The 19725-nt window shown below is 37.0% G+C and overlaps 2 protein-coding genes across 4 annotated transcripts; one reads left to right on the forward strand and one right to left on the reverse strand.

Annotated features, from left to right (window-relative positions):
• The first annotated feature begins 228 nt into the window (after window positions 1-228).
• On the forward strand, window positions 229-7647 carry MKK2 (MAP kinase kinase 2). The gene is made up of 9 exons (XM_089149793.1): window positions 229-352; window positions 441-525; window positions 2605-2739; window positions 4536-4760; window positions 4841-5023; window positions 5183-5403; window positions 5803-5848; window positions 5929-6032; window positions 6766-7647. Exons 1-8 carry the CDS (start codon window positions 279-281, stop codon window positions 6016-6018), a joined length of 1059 nt encoding a protein of 352 aa, XP_089005919.1. The 5' UTR covers window positions 229-278; the 3' UTR covers window positions 6019-6032; window positions 6766-7647.
• A 470-nt stretch (window positions 7648-8117) lies between these two features.
• On the reverse strand, window positions 8118-14682 carry LOC149021562 (protein phosphatase 2C 16-like). Of its 3 annotated transcripts, XM_089149792.1 has the most exons (6): window positions 14417-14682; window positions 12641-13681; window positions 12142-12495; window positions 11941-12046; window positions 10686-11022; window positions 8118-10555 (listed from the first exon to the last, which is right to left on the reverse strand). In XM_089149792.1, exons 2-5 carry the CDS (start codon window positions 13529-13531, stop codon window positions 10688-10690), a joined length of 1686 nt encoding a protein of 561 aa, XP_089005918.1. In that variant the 5' UTR covers window positions 13532-13681; window positions 14417-14682; the 3' UTR covers window positions 8118-10555; window positions 10686-10687. The 3 variants fall into 3 exon arrangements, with proteins under 3 accessions (XP_089005918.1, XP_089005915.1, XP_089005916.1); XM_089149789.1 differs by having other exon boundaries at window positions 8214-11022; XM_089149790.1 differs by having other exon boundaries at window positions 8214-11022; window positions 12641-14682.
• Window positions 14683-19725: the final 5043 nt, after the last annotated feature.

Consider the following 19725-nt stretch of genomic DNA (forward strand, 5'->3'; position numbering starts at 1 on the left):
AGGGGACCATAGGCTTTCAAATTATGCATGGAAGCCAATAAAAAACAATGAAAACCAAAATTTTCACTATAAGGATGACAACCCAAGGAGGCAAGGACACATCACACTGATGACCTCACGAAATTTGTGTGGCGTGGAGATTCCCCCACACCGGCTGCGGGGAATCTCTTCCATTAATAATAAATACAGAAAGTTATTAGATAAAAGAAATGAACTGGAGCTGGAGAGACTAGTCTGCAAAGTACAGCGCAGAGAGAGAGAGAGAAAGAGAAGCAGGCATGAAGAGAGGGGGTTTAAGCTCAAAGCTCAAGCTTACTATTCCTTCTGATGAAACTCCCGTTACTCGATTCCTGTAAGCCTATGAGTTTCTTTACTTTACTGACTTCTTTGCTGATCTCTTTCTGGTTCTTTCCTCTAATTGGAATTCGAATTCTTCGCAGAACTCAAAGCGGCACTTTCAAAGATGGGGATCTACTGGTTAACAAAGATGGAATTCGAATTCTATCTCAAGACGAAGATGTACCGGTAAGGTCCACTCTGTTCTACTTTCTGATCAATTGGAGGTAAAAAAAGAAGTACTGAATTTTGAACTCGTTACATCTTCAGCTGCTTAAAATTGGAAGATCAGGGTTCTTTCCCCCTTCTTTAGTTTTCTGAATGCCAGTTCAATTATCTCCTTATTTTGGTTTAGTAATCGTTTTAGTTTCAGAGAGTTGTTGTGGTGATCCACTCAATTTTATACTAACTGCATTTACATGGATTGGAACTCATCCAACTATGTTCTTTGGCTGATCGCATTTTGATGCGGTTAGATTCTTGTAGCGTTACTCTGTCCAGCATTGACAGATTTATATCTAAGTTTTCTTGTCTCCTATGTTCCGTCTGTATAACTATCCCGAACTGCTGAGGACCCTTGTAGAAGTTGATTAAATTTATCATGATACGGTGACACAAAAACGAGATGCCTTCAACTATACCCAGAAATGAGTATTAGTGAAACGGGCAAATGAGCACAGCGGGGCATCAGTATGGGTGGTAATTTTTCCCTGATAATAACAATAATTAGAAAAAGAAGCTTTGAACGGTCGAGCCCAAAGGCACATTTCAATTAATTTGCCGGCAATAGAGAATTGAGGTGGTGCATACTTCCATATTAATTGACCACTTCTGTAATGTTACCGAGCTACATCTCTTTATTTCTGAGGGAAGTGGAAAATCTCACCACAGTTCCTCTCCAACAACAACCAGAGGGGTTTCATTCTTCCAGGAAATCCACATATCACAGTCCTGGGTCTTCAGTTACGCCAGTTATCATTTTTTTTTCGCTGATACACACCACCTTGTGAAAGTAGTATTAATTGGTCCAACTAGCAAACCTGAACTTGTAATGTGGTCTGTACTGATCTGTTCTTGATTTTGATTACCTGTGTATTAGAGTATTCGTTTTGAAAACTTTGAGAAGAACTGTTCTACGTCGAGAAGGTCCTTTTATGGAGAGAACATCAACCATACATGGATGTATGCAAAATACGGCATTACTATATGTATCCTTCCTTTGGACATTGAGTTTCTTTTCCTGTTCTTTTATAGGATTTCATGCTGGTGTTTTCTATGTACAATTTGATATATGACTCCTAGGTTCTTGATTTGGATCTTCATATTGGACCTACTCCGAGAATAATCCATGGTTAGTCATTGGATCTGATCTGATTCATGCATTATGGTTGTTAAAGTTATATGGTCTTTAGTGATGTTTCCTTATAGGCTTCATCTTCTTCCCCATTGATCTCCATTTTGAAGGAAGTTTGAAGGTTTGTGTGAAACTTCCCAACATGCTTTCAAAAGCCTGTTCTTTATAGGATTCCATACCAGTGTTTTCTTTGTATGATTTGATATGTGACTTCTAGGTATCTTGATGTGGATCTTCATATTGGATCCACTGCTAGAATCCATGGTTAGTCATTGGATCTGATCTGATTCATGTATCTTAGTTATTCAAAGTTAGATGGTTTTCAGTTATGTTTCCTTATAGGCTTCATCTTCTTCCCCATTGATCTCCATTTTGAAGGAAGTTTGGAGGTTTGTGTGAAACTCCGAACATGCTTTCAAAAGTAGATCCTTTATTTGTTATGTTTAAAAGCTATCTCAAGAGACTGAAGGGATTAAGATTCTGAATGTGAAATTTTAACTTCTAAAAGGTCATGATATCTTACTGATCCCTATTGGAAATTCTACTGTGTTGTCGACATCTTTTTTGGCATTCAAAAGATAACAAAATAGGTGCAAGTTAAGTAAACTGTATCTTCTTAGTTAGAGAAAGATACATTATTGCATGCCGCATACAAGTGGTAGTGACTATTGTTTCCATGTAATTCTTACATTTAAAAAAGAAGCAAGATATCTAATGCATCTGCAACACCTTTCATGATTTACTGCAAATGAATTATCTACAATTTAAAGAAAACACATCAATTCTCAGCACATCCTTTCAGGTTCATTGATTTGATAATGCATTTTTTAGAATGATTTTCACCTAAATACTACAAAACTTGGTGTTATTGTGATATTAATGTCTTCATATGCTTTATTTTCTGTGCTGTGCAGCCAACCCTTATTCATCCAACGGACAACCAATTGAGCTTAGCTGACATTGATGTAGTTAAAGTGATTGGAAGGGGTAATGGAGGGTTTGTGCAGCTTGTGCGACACAAGTGGACTGGCCAATTTTTTGCTCTGAAGGTGCAGAATGAGTTTAACATGCCTTATTTGCACATTAATCACCTGGTCGCAATATACCTACAGTGTTTGTATATTTTAACTTTGAAATCATTCACTCAAAGAGTTTTGATCTAACAAAACTAAGTTGTTTTTCTTTGTTTGCTTTGACATGGTTATCTAGTTCTGATTACATGTAGTTTCTAGTTTCTGTTGTGATCCAGTTTTGGTTTGAAGCAGGCCATCACAATGTGCTTTGATACTTTCCAGGGGCTTCTGTCTGAGAATTGGAGTATTTCTTTCTTTCTTCTTCTTCTTCGTTTTTTTTTTTTTTTTGGGTGGGGGGGGGGGGTTAGGTGGGTGGGTGAAGGAAAGATAAATATAAAATGAAAATAATGGGCGAGAGGGATGAAAAAAAAGTTGCAACAAAGAAAATGATATTGTTTTATTCTGTATGATAAACAGTTATGATTAGCATGAATTTTCAATGAGTCTGTCATTTAACTCGGTCTGGTTGTTGCTGAAATTGGATATTCTACATGTTTTGTTATTAAATGTGGTCCAAGTCGATCTAACATGACATTAGTTGACAAATACAGGACATGATCCGCAGCTGGTAAGATTCAATTGTTTAACTAGCCCAACTCCTTTTTAATAGGCTTAGGTCTTTGATCTGCAAAGATCTTCTTTTAAGTAGTTTGGTTCAGGTTTGTATGGACAAGAAATAGTCCAAGATATTGGACATCCATATACATTGTATGGAACATTAACAATCGGGTCTTAATGTACACCGTGGAAAGCTGTGTGGAATGTTGTTACCTATGACAAAGTCAGTATTTTCTCCTGGGGGTGTTATAGTGATACGCAGCTGGTATCAGGGATACCACCTAATGGTGGGCAAGCTTCTAGTATAGGAATTATGGGTCCTACTATAGAAAAGGTACTAGTGTACTATACTCTTTTTTAAGTGATAAACTATCATTGTTTTTGATGTAATAAAATTCAAGAGGAATGTACTTTGTCAACAGAAGGTTTTTTGACAATGAATTGAGGTTTCATTATCATCTTTTATTAGATTTAATCAAGACTGGTGATATTTGAGCAAAGAGGATCCAGTCATCTTTGCAGAAGTGTGGAGAGGTGATTAGATTTCGATATACATCAAAAGAAAGTGAAAGGAAGCAAGACAAAGAAGACAGCTAAAGAATTGTGATGAGACTAGAGTTACAGAAGGAAGTGAGGTTGGTAATAGTGAAATGGACTTAGCTTTGTGGCCAGAGCTGTAGACCCAGAGAAAACTACTGTGTCAGAATATTGTCCTATAGGAACTGACAGAAGGCAATATATCTTTAAGTTTGGGCTAAGAGACCTAGGGGGCCCTATAACATACCACCTCTCTTATTATGATTTAACCGGCTACTGGATGGTTATTCAATGTGTATATGAGAGTTGTAGAGCCTGACCTTGCTTTATAAAACCCCATCTCCTCCAGCTCACCCCTTCTTCTTTTTAACCTGTGGGTTGAGGAGCAAGATTCCTTCCTTCCATGCTTGCTCTGCCCCTGGATATGTCTTATGCATGTGGAACTAGAGGTTTCATTAATTTATCTTTTATTATGACAGAGTTTCCCATTAAAATATTTGGTGGTTACTATTTTCTCTGGAACCACATATTCTTTCTTTCATGCTGTCTTTTTTCCCCCTTCTCCCTTGAAGTTGTGTTTACTTTTTCTTCCAAAACACAAGACTCGTGAGCCATTCGCCCTTGGTTTTATTCTGTGGTTCTTTGGTGGGAAGTTCTAATGGACGGGTAAAATTCAGGTTATACAAATGAATATCCAAGAGACTATTCGCAAGCTGATTGCTCAGGAATTGAAGATCAATCAATCAGCCCAGTGTCCATATGTTGTTGTGTGTTACCAGTCATTTTATGACAATGGTGTGATATCAATTGTTTTGGAATACATGGATGGTGGTTCTCTCGCAGATTTTCTTAAAAAAGTCAAAACAATTCCAGAGCCTTATCTATCTGCCATCAGCAAGCAGGTTGGCATTCTATCGCCGTTCTTTTGCCCAAAATTTTCCTAATTGATTCCTTCCATTGAGAAATTTCTTCATATATGCAGGTCGTCACGGGTTTGTTTTATCTTCATCATGACAAGCATATAATTCATAGAGACCTGAAACCTTCTAATTTGCTAATAAATCATATGGGAGCAGTCAAGATAACTGATTTTGGTGTGAGTACCATAAAGGAAAGCACCTCTGGGCAGGCAAATACCTTTGTTGGCACTTACAACTATATGTCAGTGAGTATATTTTCTAATACTTTCTTGAGTCATTTTAATTTTAGCCTTATCAAAGGAAACCAATAATTTTTCATGGTGTCTGTGCAAATTAGCACTTTGCTCCAATATTACTATGTGATCAAATTATTTATGTTGAAGCTGTCTGTGTATGTTTCATAGCCTGAGAGAATCAGTGGAGGTGCATACAGCTACAAAAGTGATATTTGGAGCTTGGGATTAGTTTTACTGGAGTGTGCAACAGGAAAATTTCCATATTCCTCTCCAGAAGAAGAGGGATGGGATAACTTTTATGAGCTTATGGAAGCAATTGTCGAGCAACCACCGCCTTCTGCACCTTCTGACCAGTATTCTCCAGAGTTCTGCTCTTTTATCTCATCATGGTACTTGAAATCAAGCTTGAATCTGTTCAACTTCCTTCATGCACCTAAGTTGATTTTTTTCTTTCAACTCCAATGTTCTAATAATATTATTCTACTTGAATTAGTATTTAGTACCTTAGGTCCTGCAAAAAGGGTTTTAGGATAATGGAACATTGCAATTCCAAGTTAGTCTGAAAATATGAAAATATTGAACAGTAGAGGGATGCATGCAGTTAAGGCAAAGTTGGTCATATCATGTTTTTTGGCAGTTTCCCCCCATAAGGAAACCCCTCTCTACCCCCCCCAAAAAAAAAAAAAAAAAAAAAGAAAAGAAAGAAAGAAAGAATAGTAGAAGCAGGATTTGCATGTTTTGAAGATTAATCATTTTGACTGAATTGATATTCTGTTATTGTATTTCAGTTTACGTAAAGACCCAAAAGATAGACCGTCAGCACGTGAACTATTGGTATGAATACAGCCTCCTTAATTTCAAACCCTTATTGCTGACTCAACCCCCTGATTATGTTTATATTTGTCTAAAACTAGGAACATCCCTTCATCAGCATGTATGAAGACTTAGATACTGATCTTGCTGCTTACTTCACCAATGATGGGTCTCCGCTTGCAACGTTTTGATAATTTTCTTCCTGGTAGGTTCACATGTACAAATTTGTTTGTGTTGTAGATAATTGTTGAACTCCACAGTCTTCCTTTTTTCATTCTGGTTTCTCATAGGACATTTCCAGATCTACTGGCAATTACGTTTAAGACATTGCTTTTATTTTTGCCCTACTTTTGTTTTCTGCTATTTTCTAAAAGTTCACTCCTGCTGTTCTGTCTTTGCTTGTATCATTTTTCAGCCAGCTAGCCTGCATGCCAAAACTTAACAGGCTTTTATTCTAGGCAGTCTGATTGGAAGTACAAGGAAAATAAAAATCAAAAGCAAATGCAAGCTTTGCTAATCATTATCACCAAAACTAATAAGATAGTAATTTAATTAACTTCACATTTTAACCAAGTTGATTTGAATGGAATCTTTGATGCAGCTAAGGAATTTAGATGAAAGTTTAATTGCAGTATTTAATAAGGTTTTAAGTAACCTTTATGATCGTGATTGAGAAAGTCTTCTCATTTGCGGTAGTTTCACTTCCCTTCGTCTCTCTTTACTTCTAACCTGATGGAAACCCAGCCATTTACTGCTAAGTTGTGGAAACCCTCGATGAATTGCATGTGCATCTGCAACTGCAACTGTCTTAAGTCATGATTTTTAGGATCATGAGAACTAGTTAATTTAGAAAATAATATTATAATTCACATGTATATCGACTGTATCAGCTAGCATATTGGAAACTACTGATATGTCTAAACTGATCATTTCTACAGATTGCAAGTGTGCTGCTGCAGTGGGTATGAGAGTGCTGAATAAAATGGGAAAAAGTTTCCCTAGTCTTTCAAAAGAAAGAATAAGTTCAGGTTTTTGATAACTGGTAAGATAGGTGAGAATCGGACACAAAACTCGAGGACCAAAACAGTAGCAAGCAGAGGGGAGTTGGTGACATCTTTCACATGAATCCAGAGCTATTATGGAAAATAGGCATTATTTGTATTTCAAATTTGAAAAGCTACCAAGTAAGTGCCTTGGAGCAAAAGAAATAGAGTCTACCCAAGAGCCAAGAATCATACCCCTGGGAATATGGAGGTGGTTAATTTTAGGAAATGTGGATCCTTGATCTGATCTGAAGGAGCTTAATTTACAAATGTCGGATGCCAAAATATTTGTTTTGAGTGAATGCTACTAATGTTACCATATCATCAGCAACAACTGAATCTTGCAGTTTCAGTGTCACTTTGCTGATCAATGGGTTGGGTCCAGTAGCATCTCTCCATTCCAATAGGATTAAGAAGCATGAGCAACACTCGTCATCGTGATGGAGGTTTCCATTCCGAATCCCATCAGATGGCCTCTAATTTATCCATGTCCAGTGGTCGATTTGCCAAACTCAACATTTCCATGTGAAAATTGTTAAACGCAACTCCTGGGGTTAGCTCAGCTTGTTAAACGACGAAGTGTTTCTCATGAGGTATTCAACGTATCTATGGCAAAGGCTAGTAGTGTATAACCAGTTGAATTTACCCCTGAATAGAACCATAAACCCAAGTAGATTAGAGAGTTCCCAAGGCACAACCGCACAAGAATGTTATACATATTAAAAGTTTAGTTGAACCATGCATAGGCAGAGTTGAGGGTCTGTTTTCTTTTTTTTTCTTTTTTTTTCTAAGTGAAATAAAAGCATCTATGAGAAATTCAGAAAGCAGTTACAACTTAGCATCATTCCAGGCTATTAAACTACCTACAGGATTAAAAGTTGCTTGAGTAGCTAGATTAGTAAAGTAGTTCAGCAAGGTTAGGTAGAGGATTTAAAATTACAAAAAAAAGTTGGTCCTTTATGTTCATAGACAAAGTTTCTCAAAGAGACACCAAAATGTATAAACCACTTTCTTGGATGGTAGCGTCATTCTTGAACAGGTCCGCCATCCCTAAACCACTCAATCTCCTTAGTTCCATGGCTTGAAAATTAGAGACAGTTTTGGTTGCTCAAGGAGTTCTAATTTGATTGTTATTTGATATGTGTTCTGCTAGATTATTTTTCAGACAAAGGTTTAAAGTATCTCACGATACCATACGATACTAGCCGATACGTATCCATATTTGACCCAATTGATATGATACATCTCGGTACGTCTCTTCATTGAATTAGACTAAAATACATTAGCCAAACAGCACGATACGTCTCTTAAAATCACCTGACCAATACGATACTTTAAACCTTGTTTCAGACACATGGCATAATCGCCACCGTCAGCTGCAGGCAGCAGCAGTTGCTGCAAATGAAAATCCCACTTTCTTCCTTTAGGTTTGGGGCAAAGTTGAGATATTCCTTAAAGATTACACTAAACTTCTGCTATAGGCATGTTTAAGCTCCTTTAATTTGTCAACTCCTACACCTAAGGCCAAGTTGAGGGACTCTGTTGAGGACTGGCCAAGTTGGCTGGAGATCATTAGCCATGCCTGAGTATTAAATGCTTGTCAAGAGAGAAATTTTTTATCTTTTATTAGTCATGTGGCTGTTTAAACTATTGTGGCTCAACAAGAAAAGCATACGGGTGTGAATGATCCACTCGAAAATCAAATGGGCATTTTTATTTGTTGAAGTTTTGGATTCTATTGGTTGAGTATCTAATAGGAGATTGACCCAATTTGCACCAATTTGGGAAAGGGAACTTCCCACGAACTAATAATTAACACTCAAATTTGGCAAAACATTGGTGAGGTTCATGTTAAGAGAAAGTGATATCGAATCATATCTTTATACCTAAAAAAGAAAAGGATATCTAATCATCTAAAGCAGATTCGACAGATAGCATACCAATTTTGGGACAAACCCACATCAGTAGTGGATCAGCACCGAGGAAGAGATTTCTTTTTCCCCTTTTTAATCTAAAGTGTTATACCTTGACCACGATCTCAGTATAGTTTTTATATATAATTTAAATATACCATAAGAAACAACTCTTTAATGGTCAAGACAAACCTGCGATACTGCATGATCTGAATTGATATCAGATCAACTAACCCATATTCTCAAGTTACTAGAAACAATTCCAACAAAATCCAGCCACTAGTTCCAACTGAATTTTGCGTGTTTATTCTTCTTAAGTATGAGATTCGTAACTGTGCTGGAAAAGCTCAAGGCACCACGAATCGTTTCTTGATATGGGAATCCAGAGTTAATCCCTTCCGGCTAAGGCACTCACATCAAAAGATTTATTCCAGCATTGACGACTTTTTATGGCTTTGTTTACGAATTTGATATTTAGTGTAGTTACAGAATCATGACCAAGGAAAACTTTATTTTCTTTTCAGAATTACATTTCCATTCCCTTTTACCTGTTACCAAATTGGCAACCTTGAAGCAATAGGTTACTTACCAAAAAAGAGAGGAAACTATGTTTTTCACAGTAAAATTATCACTGACCTGGAGGATAAATAGGTTAGACAAGTTTGGATACTTGTGCTCCCCACACACACTTTTACCATATATTTTGAAAAGGGTATATTTAATCCAAGTAGTGCTCAGAGGTGAAACCCTCCCCCCTAAATATTTGACAGAAGAATGTGACAAGAGCACAATCCTCTAGCCACAGGATTAAAGGATCCAAACTCAGGTTAGTCTCGCCAAAGCCTGGGCATGGCAAGGACACACAGCTAGCAAATATTATCAGTTTTCAGCATCAAGTATCTGCTGCATACATGGTGTATCAAGCACCCTTGCCAGCTGCACTGGTGGTGCCTTTTGAGCAAGCACAGCAAATGGGCACTCAACACTCAGATACAGAATCAGATGAACATTGAGAATTAAGGCATCAAGAAAACCCTAATTGCATTCAATTTTGATTTGTATATGCTAGACACACAAAACTGAAACCTCTAAACAGCATCCAGATTAAGATTCTACTAGTTGATCAATGAAGTCTCAATTTTTTATGAAGTCTACAACAAACCCGTACTTAGTCCACAAAACTAAAAAACTAACCTGAACCCTTCTTCCCAACTGAACCTACACTAACCAAGTAACAATTCCCCAGGCTTCAGGTTCTTTTTAAAGAAGCCTCACGGGATCTTTTATTGGTTAGTTCTGAATTGATCCCAATTGGGATTTGCTATACAAGAAACGGATAATTGAACAATCTCACACTGATGACCTAGTTTAAAAGAGCAGCAGGAAAAACGAAAAACAATTTAAAGAATCCCCTTAATTTGGATCTTAGAGGATGATCATTAACCACCTTTCAATCTACAATTTGTTCAACAATCGTTAATCACCACGTGGTAGAAATAATATGCAGTAAAGACCTCACAGAACCTTGAATTCGGAGGCAAAAACAAACACAAAGAAGCAGAACTGAGCTTTGGAAAGAACTTTATCGCACCTTTTAACCCTAAAACTACTCAAATTTACATGGCCAGCCTTGGCATGGTGTGTGACAGAAGACTTCAAAACATGGTTTCAATAATGCATACATTTTGTTCCTCCCAGACCCCTCAGTGGCGGGAACCTTGTGCATTGGGTACACCCTTTTTGCTGATTCTATGGTACATAAGAATGCGATCCTGGTACACCCATTAAGCCCATTGAGAACCAGAAGGCTAAAGTATGCATTAAAGGCAGTAACCATACCTACTATATGTAATTTCATATCATACAGTTCCAGGGTGAAAAGCATGTTATGCATGAGCTTACCATCAGGTTTTGCACTTGAACTTCCTTTGTGCTTTCAAGTCCACAACGATGACAGTGATGTTGTCCTTGCTTCCCTTATGATGAGCAAGCTTTGACAGATATTCTGCTGCTGATTGTGCAGCAGGGTCAACTCCATTTCCCCTTTCTGCTGGAGGTGCCGCACCATTCTTTTTGTGCCACAATAAGATACGTCTTCGAGCCACTTCACAGACTTCCTCATTTGTCATGACATCCCATAAGCCATCACTGGCTAGAATAAGGCACTCATCTTCCTTAGCTCGAGGAACAAACTTAACCTCTGGTTGCGGAATGATCCATGGCTTCAAATATCTATCTCCTGTATTTCACAGGTAGCATGACATGAAGCCAAGCACACCATTGAATTGCATTAGACAAATAACAAGAGCTCTAATCAACTACCCAAGCAATGAACAAATGTAAAATTTTCAATGAAATGTCATATCTATGAAACATAAAGCTAACACACAACAGTTAATGAGGAAACACTTCAAATTTGACAAAATGAAGGATATACCCAGAGACTTATGATGCATTTTCTACTAATTCCAGTTCATGTGTGCAACAGGAGAAAAACAATTTGACAACTTATTAATTTATGATTAATCAAAAAAAATCAGAACACCACATTTATTTGCAAAAACTTGAGCACAGGACTTCACGCCTGCACATTACATGATAATCAATGATTAGAAACAAGTGACCATTAGGTTAAAAAAGCATCTCAAGCAGAAAAAGTTCCTCAATACATAATGAATGACTAGGAACAAGCAAGTATTAGATGAAACGATATGTTCAAGAAGAACAGTATGTCTAAGACCACATACATTTTACCCCCTTGACCCCCCCCCCACCAAAAAAAAAAAGAGAGAGAAAACCTCATAGGAATCTTACTTAGCATTACACAATTACACTCCACAAAATCTGTAACATCAAAATTGCAGAGATGTGTAGGTCAACAAAATGAGATGTTAATTATTTGCAGATGCATGGCTCAACCTCCCCATCCTCCTCCAAGAAGAAGAAAAAAAGAGAGGGGAAGGGTGTTAGGGAATATTTTAGATTGACATGGTAACAAAATAACAAGCTGCATGCGCTCAACCACACCCTCCATGCAACTGGAATTTATACTCTTAACTTCATGACATAGCAACAGCATTATCAGAGATGCCTGACATAAACTAAACCAAAAAAGAAGAAGAAGTAAATGCAGAAAGATTATAATTAACATACATACCAATAGACCTAGACATTGCTAGAACACCAAATACACGATATCCATTCCACTGTATGACTTTGCCATCAGCTGCTTCAATTCTTGCATATTCATCTTCCCTATTTGGCTGGAACAAAAAGCAATCAGTTTCATGTATAATTTAACTTCAATCAGAACTAATATGAAAGTAAACAAACCATTAAGTATAAACATAATACTTACTTTATGGTCCACTGACAATGGCACAGCCTCTTTCCCGCGACAAAGGACAGCTCTTGAATCACCACAGTTTGCAACTATAATGTGGGAAGAACAAATAACAGCAACTACAGCAGTAGAACCAACCGTTTCTGGGGCAACAGGATCAATAATAGCCTCTGAGGAATCAACCTGGCTTTGAGAACCTCTGTGAACTCTTCCCCCAACTTCATCATCTACTTTGACAAAGCAGTTCGTAAAAGCCCTTTCCCATTGCAATTGCCAATTATTCCTGATACTGGAATCTTCAAATCCTTCTTTGGCCATTATCTCCTCAATGAAAGCCAAATGAAGCCGATCACGGCAATAATTTGCAACCTGAGCAACAAAACCAAACCATGAAAGAAGTCCAGCAGGCAAATCTTCAAAAGATAGAGAGACAAGAACTCCAACAGGTAAAAGAGAATGTTCAAAAGATAGAGAAACAAGGGGTAAAAAAACAAAAAATGAATAAAAATTTAACCTGAGAGCCACCATGACCATCATAAACTCCAAAAAAATGAGCTGTTGTGTGAGTTATTGTTTGGTTCATACTATCCAGAACACGATCACCAACTAGCATTGAGATGGGAATCTTCAGAAATTGAGGTATAACAGCAACAGCATCTTCCATCTCTGGTCGCCTTCCACAGAGTGAACTGAAACCCCAAAGTGGTACATAATCCAATTCAAAAATGCTACGGCTGCATGTTCCATTTCTCTTGTCCTTAGGCATTTTAAGAACCAAGGACAGCGTGTTCGAGTCAGATCCATCTTCAACTTTGGCCTCTATGCCTGTTGGTACAGCAAGAATCTCACTGATAGTTTCCTGGTTAACATTTGGCCCCCCAATATCATTGGCCTTTGTGATAATTTGAACAGGGCTGATGTCCATAGAAACTGGAGTGCTCAACTCAAATGCAGTCTCAATTGATACGAGTCCTTCATCACCGACGCTACCGCTATCACTACCTAGAGATTGAGAACAAGAACAATCTATTATCTGCTCATCCCCTACAGAGCAAGAATCATCTTCGTCATTCTCCTGAATTCCAACATCATTTGAAACCCAATTGGCTTCACGTTCGGGTCCCATCTCTAACAAAGGAGTAACTTCAATTTCCTTTTCATTGTCTTTGGGAACTGACAAGGTTACAGCAGCATCCACAGTCCCCACACTAATGTGATCACAATCTTCATCCATTGCAGAAACAAACTCAGTTTGTACCTCAGATGCACGATCTGACAATAGGCAAGCTGTATTGGTTATCAGCTTCAGTCTCGTAATTTCCATGTGAGTTGCTATCGCCGAGGTTTCACAAACTGAGTTACCCAATGTAAATGGCATTCCAACCGCCGAAGACATCTCCTCCATCAATTCTCCAGTCTGTGTAGTAATAACTTTTCCCCCTCCAAAACCACAAGACTTGTCATTTTTCAACCATTTCAGCTCCTTTCCCGCTATGGAATGGCGTCTTAACGAATCTTACAAGTTTCAACAGACTGTCTTCCATGCCTAAGAAACCTAAAAACCCTTGAATTGTAAGAATTTGTCCAGGAAAAAGGGAAAAGAAATAGCTAACATCCACGGAGTAAATTAATAGGAACAAAGATGGGTTTAGCGGATGATCTATGGAGCAGTAAAACAGAATAGGTACTCAGATCTGGTCAAGAACAATGGATCCAAATTTGATTTATAGGAATCCCTGAATAGATTTGTCAGATCCCTCTAGACTCTACGAACCCCTTCACACCCACCACTGGAATCTTTTCTAACTACCCTCATCTACCACAGAACAAACTAGAGAAGCCAACCCTTAACACCCTAAAATAAAAATGATCGAACAAAATTCAAACGAAACAAAATCAGCTCCTTATCTCATAGAACAATGAAGAAAAAATGCGAAAAAAAGATCATGAGAAAGAACCCAGGTAAGGGAAGCTCTCAAGAATCACAGGGCAACCCCTAGAAAAGACAAAGCCCTTCACACATATCGCTTGGGTTCCCTGGATCTGAGGCAACCCATTTCAGCCTCTCCTCTCTTTCTTCTCTTTCTCTCTCTCTCTCTCTTTCAATAAACCGACTACTTCCAATTAATCAGAAAAGGTAGAACTCACCACCATGTACTCTTCTTCCCTGGCCTCTCTTACTCTCTCTCTCTCTCTCTCTCTCTCTCTCTCTCTCTCTTGAAAACCACATCCCAACACAAATTAGAAGAACAAAAATAAATAAAAAAAGAAACCCATACAAGCTGCTTACCTCTGGAAAGAGCTGCAAAAATGAACTTTAAAACCTCTTTTGTTGATCCGTTTTAGCAGGGAAGAAGGCTTTGAAGATCAATCAGTGAAGAGAACAGAGAAACAGAGACAGCAAAAGGGAGACAACACAGAGATAGACAGGTGTCGAGTGGAGATAGAGAACTTATTAAAAAATGCACTTCCACCCATCTTTTCCCATGCTCTTCCCCTCCTCAGATCCCTCTCCAAACACGCTTCATCCAACATATGGTGCCACAAAATATGAGAAAAAGATCATGTCACCAGTGAAGTCAAAAAAATATATCATGCTCAACCTCAACAAAGATTTTATTTTCCTTCCTCCTTTCTTTCTGATCCAATCAAAACCCAAAACAAAAACTATAATAAATGGATAAACAATAAAAAACATAAAAATTTCAAGCCAAAGTTTTCATTTAATGAATAAGTATTTGATATCATTACTCTACATATTTATAAGATAAAAAATAAATAATCATCTTAATCACCCAAAAAATTTGTATTAAACTCATAATATTTTGTTGGGGTTGTTCTTTGTTGTAAAAAATCTAACAAAAGTTAGTTCATAGATTTTATTTTTTTCTTTACATGATAACCTTCCTAGAATCCAATGCTTTTTAGAGTATTATTTTATTATATTATGAATTCTCGCATTCAGTGTTGATGCATATATTATATACGAACTTGATGGGTGTTTTGACAAGTTCATTGTTGAAATTTTAAAGATAGAAGTTAAATGCCTAAAAGATTTAAGTAGTTGTAAAATATAATGAATAGGTTTAAAGGGCACTTGATGTGGGTATATCTCAACCCCTAATATTTCAACCAATCAAGTTTCAAGGAAAATTTATTTTCATAAATATAAATATAAAAAATATGTTATAAAGGAATTTCATTTTTTTTCAATATGAGAAACATTATCAACCATAGAATACAAAATCAATATCATTTTGATCAAAGTTAAGGAATCTATTTGCTATATTATTCAATTTGAGTGATAGATGAAAACCCAGATATGCTTTCTCCTAAACCTATGTTGATTGGTAAGTGTTAAGCTGTGTTGAAATCATAATGTTATTTTGTTTTTCTATTTTTGTTATCAATAATCTAGTCATAAAGAATCGAGGATTCATAGGTAAAAAGAATAAAAAGAAAGGAAAGTATAAAAGGTATAGAGCGACGGAGATTTGAACCTATGACTTCTATGGTCTTTCAATCTCTACAAAGAAGACAATCATGTACTAGAAACACGTCCATAAATGTATTACTTGATCTCCAGATGTATACAACTCAAATTATTTAATTTTAATAAGTGATTAAGAAAAGCATTTCTATATTAAAATTGGAAAAACAATATGCATTTGGAATCATCTATCATATTCACCATGAGTCAACTGACTCACAAAGTCATAAATATTTTTACTTAGAAGGTATTTGAAACAATGTAGTTCACCAATTCGGTCGTGACTCTTATTAATATACTCTCTCTTTCTCTCTGGCCTCAACAATTTCTTCTTCTTCAATTTAATAAACACATTGACTAACAAAAAGTTATAAGGAAAGGTGGTCCCTTTGGTCTAAGACTTGGATGAGGATGACACCTCACTCACCTAAATGGATGCCACATGCTCATATCTCAATGGCAAAATAATATTTTTTTTATAAAAATGACAAAATAATATAATACCTCTCTCTTTCTCTCTCTTTTTATTGAAATTTTATCTTCCATGTAGAGAGAGAATCTCTTGGTCATGATATTTGATTGAAACATAAGGTTCAAGAAAGTCTCGTGTTCGGTTATCCATTTCTTGCACATCTCTTTTCTTATCCCTCTCTTTCTCTCTTGGACTTATGGGCTCTCAATCACTATGAAAAGTATTTTTTGTATTATTAGTAAAAAAGTTTATGATAAGATTAATGTTATGTTCAGGTGTCGGTGAAAAGATTTTTACTTTAGTTTTTCTTTAAAACAAACGATTTTTATACATTGAAGATGAATGCTTCTTTATCTCAGTTGTTTCGAACTTTTGACAACTTTACTTTAGTACAAGTATTATTTATTATTATGATATTTTTTTATAAATAATAAGTAAATATGTAAATATGAGGTGAATGTGTGAAAATCCAATAAAAAGACCAGAGAATTATACAAGTAAGGTGAATATGTGAATGTAAAAAAAAAAAAATTTGATAGAAGATATATACCTCTGTTTCTAGTTTTATGTGTCCAACAGTTATGGGTGTGTTTCTATCAAAAAAAAAAAGTTATGGGTGTGTTAGTTCAGAAATGTATTAATTTGATCCTGTACCTATTGACCGCTAGCTCAACATATTAGTAATTAAGGTGACACACCCATAAATGAAGAAATCGAATCTAAATATACATAAATACAGGCATAAAGTCTCAACCATAGCTTAATTAACAATCTTTTTTTTTTTTTTCTTTTGGTAAGAGCAGTTGACATTTGATCATTCTTCTCATTTGTTTTCATTTACTTTCCTCCTCTACCCTCTTACTAGGGGAGGGGAGGAGCTACACCCCTGTTTTTTTTTTTTTTTTTTTTTTGAAAATTTTTTTCTGACTCTTTTTTTATATGTAAAATATCAATATTTACCTTCCTCATAATCTTTTGAAATTTCCCTTCTAATTTTTTTTTTTTTTGATGTGTGAAGTATCAATAAGTAGCCTCCAAATTAGAATAAATTGTTTAACAATATAGACAACAGTACAAAGGTCATCAAGGTGGGGCTTTATATTGGGGGGTAGGGGAGTCCAAATCTCCTCCCCCCCGCCCTTCGTCTACCGCAAGGTGGGGCTATATTGGGGGGGGGTAGGGGAGTCCAAATCTTCTTCACCCTGCCTATTCGTCTAACCGTTCAAGGTGGGGCTTTATATTGGGGGGGGGGGGGGGGGTAGGGGGAGTCCAAATCTTCTTCACCCTACCTATTCGTCTAACCATTCAAGGTGAGGAGGCTTTATCTTAGATTCTTAGGGGGTAGGGGAGTCCAAATCCTCTTCAACCTGCCTATCTCTTTTATCATTCACCTACATTTATAGGGTCTACTCGTATCAAGCAAGAGCAATGTAAGTCTCACACTCACGTGGGTATACCTGGAGGAATAAATTAGGTGAAAAGGATCTCCACCCAAAGGTGGGATCATTACAATTTGAACAACCCTTAAATAGCAACAAGAGTGAAGACTTTTATATATTTCAACATCTTGTCTTTTCTGTGGCAATATGGAGGCATATATTTATCCACTGCCGATATGCAAACACAGTATGACATAATCTACATTTCTCGGCCTTGGTTTGAGCTTCATCCATTAAAGATGTGGTGGAACATTCTTTGTCCTCTAGCTCAGCGAAATGAAGAGGCAGACAAGATCATCAATTATCTTCTTGCCTTATGGCTTCTTTAGAAGAATTATATAAGTAATATTGCCACACCTAACTCCACTCAACTAGCACAACTATGTTTCTAGATTTGGAAGGGCTTATAGGAGAATAGGCAAGCGGGATATGGCGGCATTGCTAAGAACCATTTGGGATAAATGTTATTTGGATTTGGACAAGGATTGATATCTCAAGACATTCTTACTTTGGAAGCACTGGCAATGAGAATGGCTATGTTATGGGCGCATGATTTTCAACTGACAAGAATAATGATGGAGAGTGATAATCAAACATTGATCACTATCATTCAAAAGTACTCTCAAGAGGTGCCTTGGAAACTTTATCCCATTATCAAAGACATCAGCATCTTGGCAGCATCATTTGAATCTATTTCCTTCAATCATGTTGGCTAAGGAGGGAGCACTAACTCAAGATACTTTTTTATATGTACACACACCCTCCCTCTATTAGGCTATTTATGTTATTTGACTGTTCTGTGCTTTATAGTGTGAGTGTACCTGTAATCGTGGTAGTTAGCAGGTTTGGCGTGCTTTCTGATCAAGTGCTCCTTCGTTGTCCCATCACCGGTGACCCATAACAAGGATGGCAAGGGGGGGGGGGGGGGGGGCGCCCCCCCGCGGCCCCCCCCCCCCCCCCCCCCCCACCCTTTTTTTTTTTAAAAAAAAAAACTTTTATATATAACATTAAGAAAAATCTAATGCTAACCTCCCTACTAAGAGGGGGTTGCTAATTGCCAACGGATCACAATGGGGTTGGTAAAGACATTTTTTTTATATATAAGAAAATCGAAGGTATAGATATTACATATGGCCGGCAGGTTGAACTACAATCTCTCCAAAGAGAACTCAGATTTTTTTTGACCAATACTCCATTAGCACAATGGAGATTTCTTCTTTTCAGAAAAAAAATATGATGGCCCATCTGATAACACGTGTTCCAGTGTCCGACAACTTCTAGTGTGGTTGTTCTGTGGGTCTTTCTTTTCCAGATTGCTACCACGTAACCTCCACCACCTTACACCTTTGAAACGTCTTCTCCCTCTTCCTTTCCACACAAGATTGACCGAAAGAGACTTTTCTCTCTCTGCAACAATTTCCAAGAAACTCGGCTGGGAATTCGTTTTCAAACACATCTGTACACAGACAGATAATATAATACCAGTCCACATCAAATATCTTTATAAAATCATTTTCCATCCCATCACATGACACGTATTAACCCTAAAAATATTTAAAAAATAAATTGAGTTTCTTCGATCCTTGTGCAGAATCCAAAATTAGGTCCCCCCAAATCAATAATCAATGCCTTTACTCAACTCTTAATCATGTGATTTGAAAAACAAAAACCCTTCTGATCATTTTTCTGTTCAAGACCAAAATTTTAAAAAAATTACATAAAATAAAACGTGCGTGACACATGGACGACGATGATGGCATGCATGATCCATGGGCACGGTTCATTTCATGATTAGACTACCGTGTCATGCTATGATTGGAAGGAATAAAAGAGAGAGAGATTGGTCAACCTTTTCGTCATCTCTGAGATGGGTCTTTCTGATTCTCTCTGGATCCGCCACGTTAACTTGCGGTCTAATTTAAGCAACAATCGAGAAAACGTATCCGTCAACGTGCAAAAATTGTCCAATTTTGACTTTTCTTTCTAAATAATTTAATTTTTTTTCTTTGGTAGCCGAGTTGGGACCACACAGTTACCAAATATCACATCATTGACGTTCAAATCGGATTTGTTAATTGATTTCCAGCCGTCTAATCCCAAGATTGGTTCCAAGAAAATGGTGATTTGTCACCTCAACAATAGTCACGAAATTTATCTTAATACGTTTTTGAAGGCTTAAATAATTATGATACACTATA

This window comes from Hakea prostrata, chromosome 3 (genome assembly GCF_041222555.1).
Source record: "Hakea prostrata isolate BN-2017 chromosome 3, UWA_Hpros_2, whole genome shotgun sequence".
In the NCBI taxonomy this organism is placed as follows: Eukaryota; Viridiplantae; Streptophyta; class Magnoliopsida; order Proteales; family Proteaceae; genus Hakea; species Hakea prostrata.

What these genes read in the sequence shown, in the direction of transcription:
- MKK2 (XM_089149793.1), top strand. Translation starts at nt 279, where the DNA reads ATGAAGAGAGGGGGTTTAAGCTCAAAGCTCAAGCTTACTATTCCTTCT. An exon ending in TATCTGCCATCAGCAAGCAG is followed by an intron (nt 4,761 to 4,840) that starts GTTGGCATTCTA and finishes TCATATATGCAG; the next exon opens with GTCGTCACGGGTTTGTTTTA. An exon ending in GCACTTACAACTATATGTCA is followed by an intron (nt 5,024 to 5,182) that starts GTGAGTATATTT and finishes TATGTTTCATAG; the next exon opens with CCTGAGAGAATCAGTGGAGG.
- LOC149021562 (XM_089149792.1), bottom strand. Translation starts at nt 13,531, where the DNA reads ATGGAGGAGATGTCTTCGGCGGTTGGAATGCCATTTACATTGGGTAAC. An exon ending in ATGGTCATGGTGGCTCTCAG is followed by an intron (nt 12,496 to 12,640) that starts GTTAAATTTTTA and finishes TTTGTTGCTCAG; the next exon opens with GTTGCAAATTATTGCCGTGA. An exon ending in CATTGTCAGTGGACCATAAA is followed by an intron (nt 12,047 to 12,141) that starts GTAAGTATTATG and finishes TTTTTGTTCCAG; the next exon opens with CCAAATAGGGAAGATGAATA.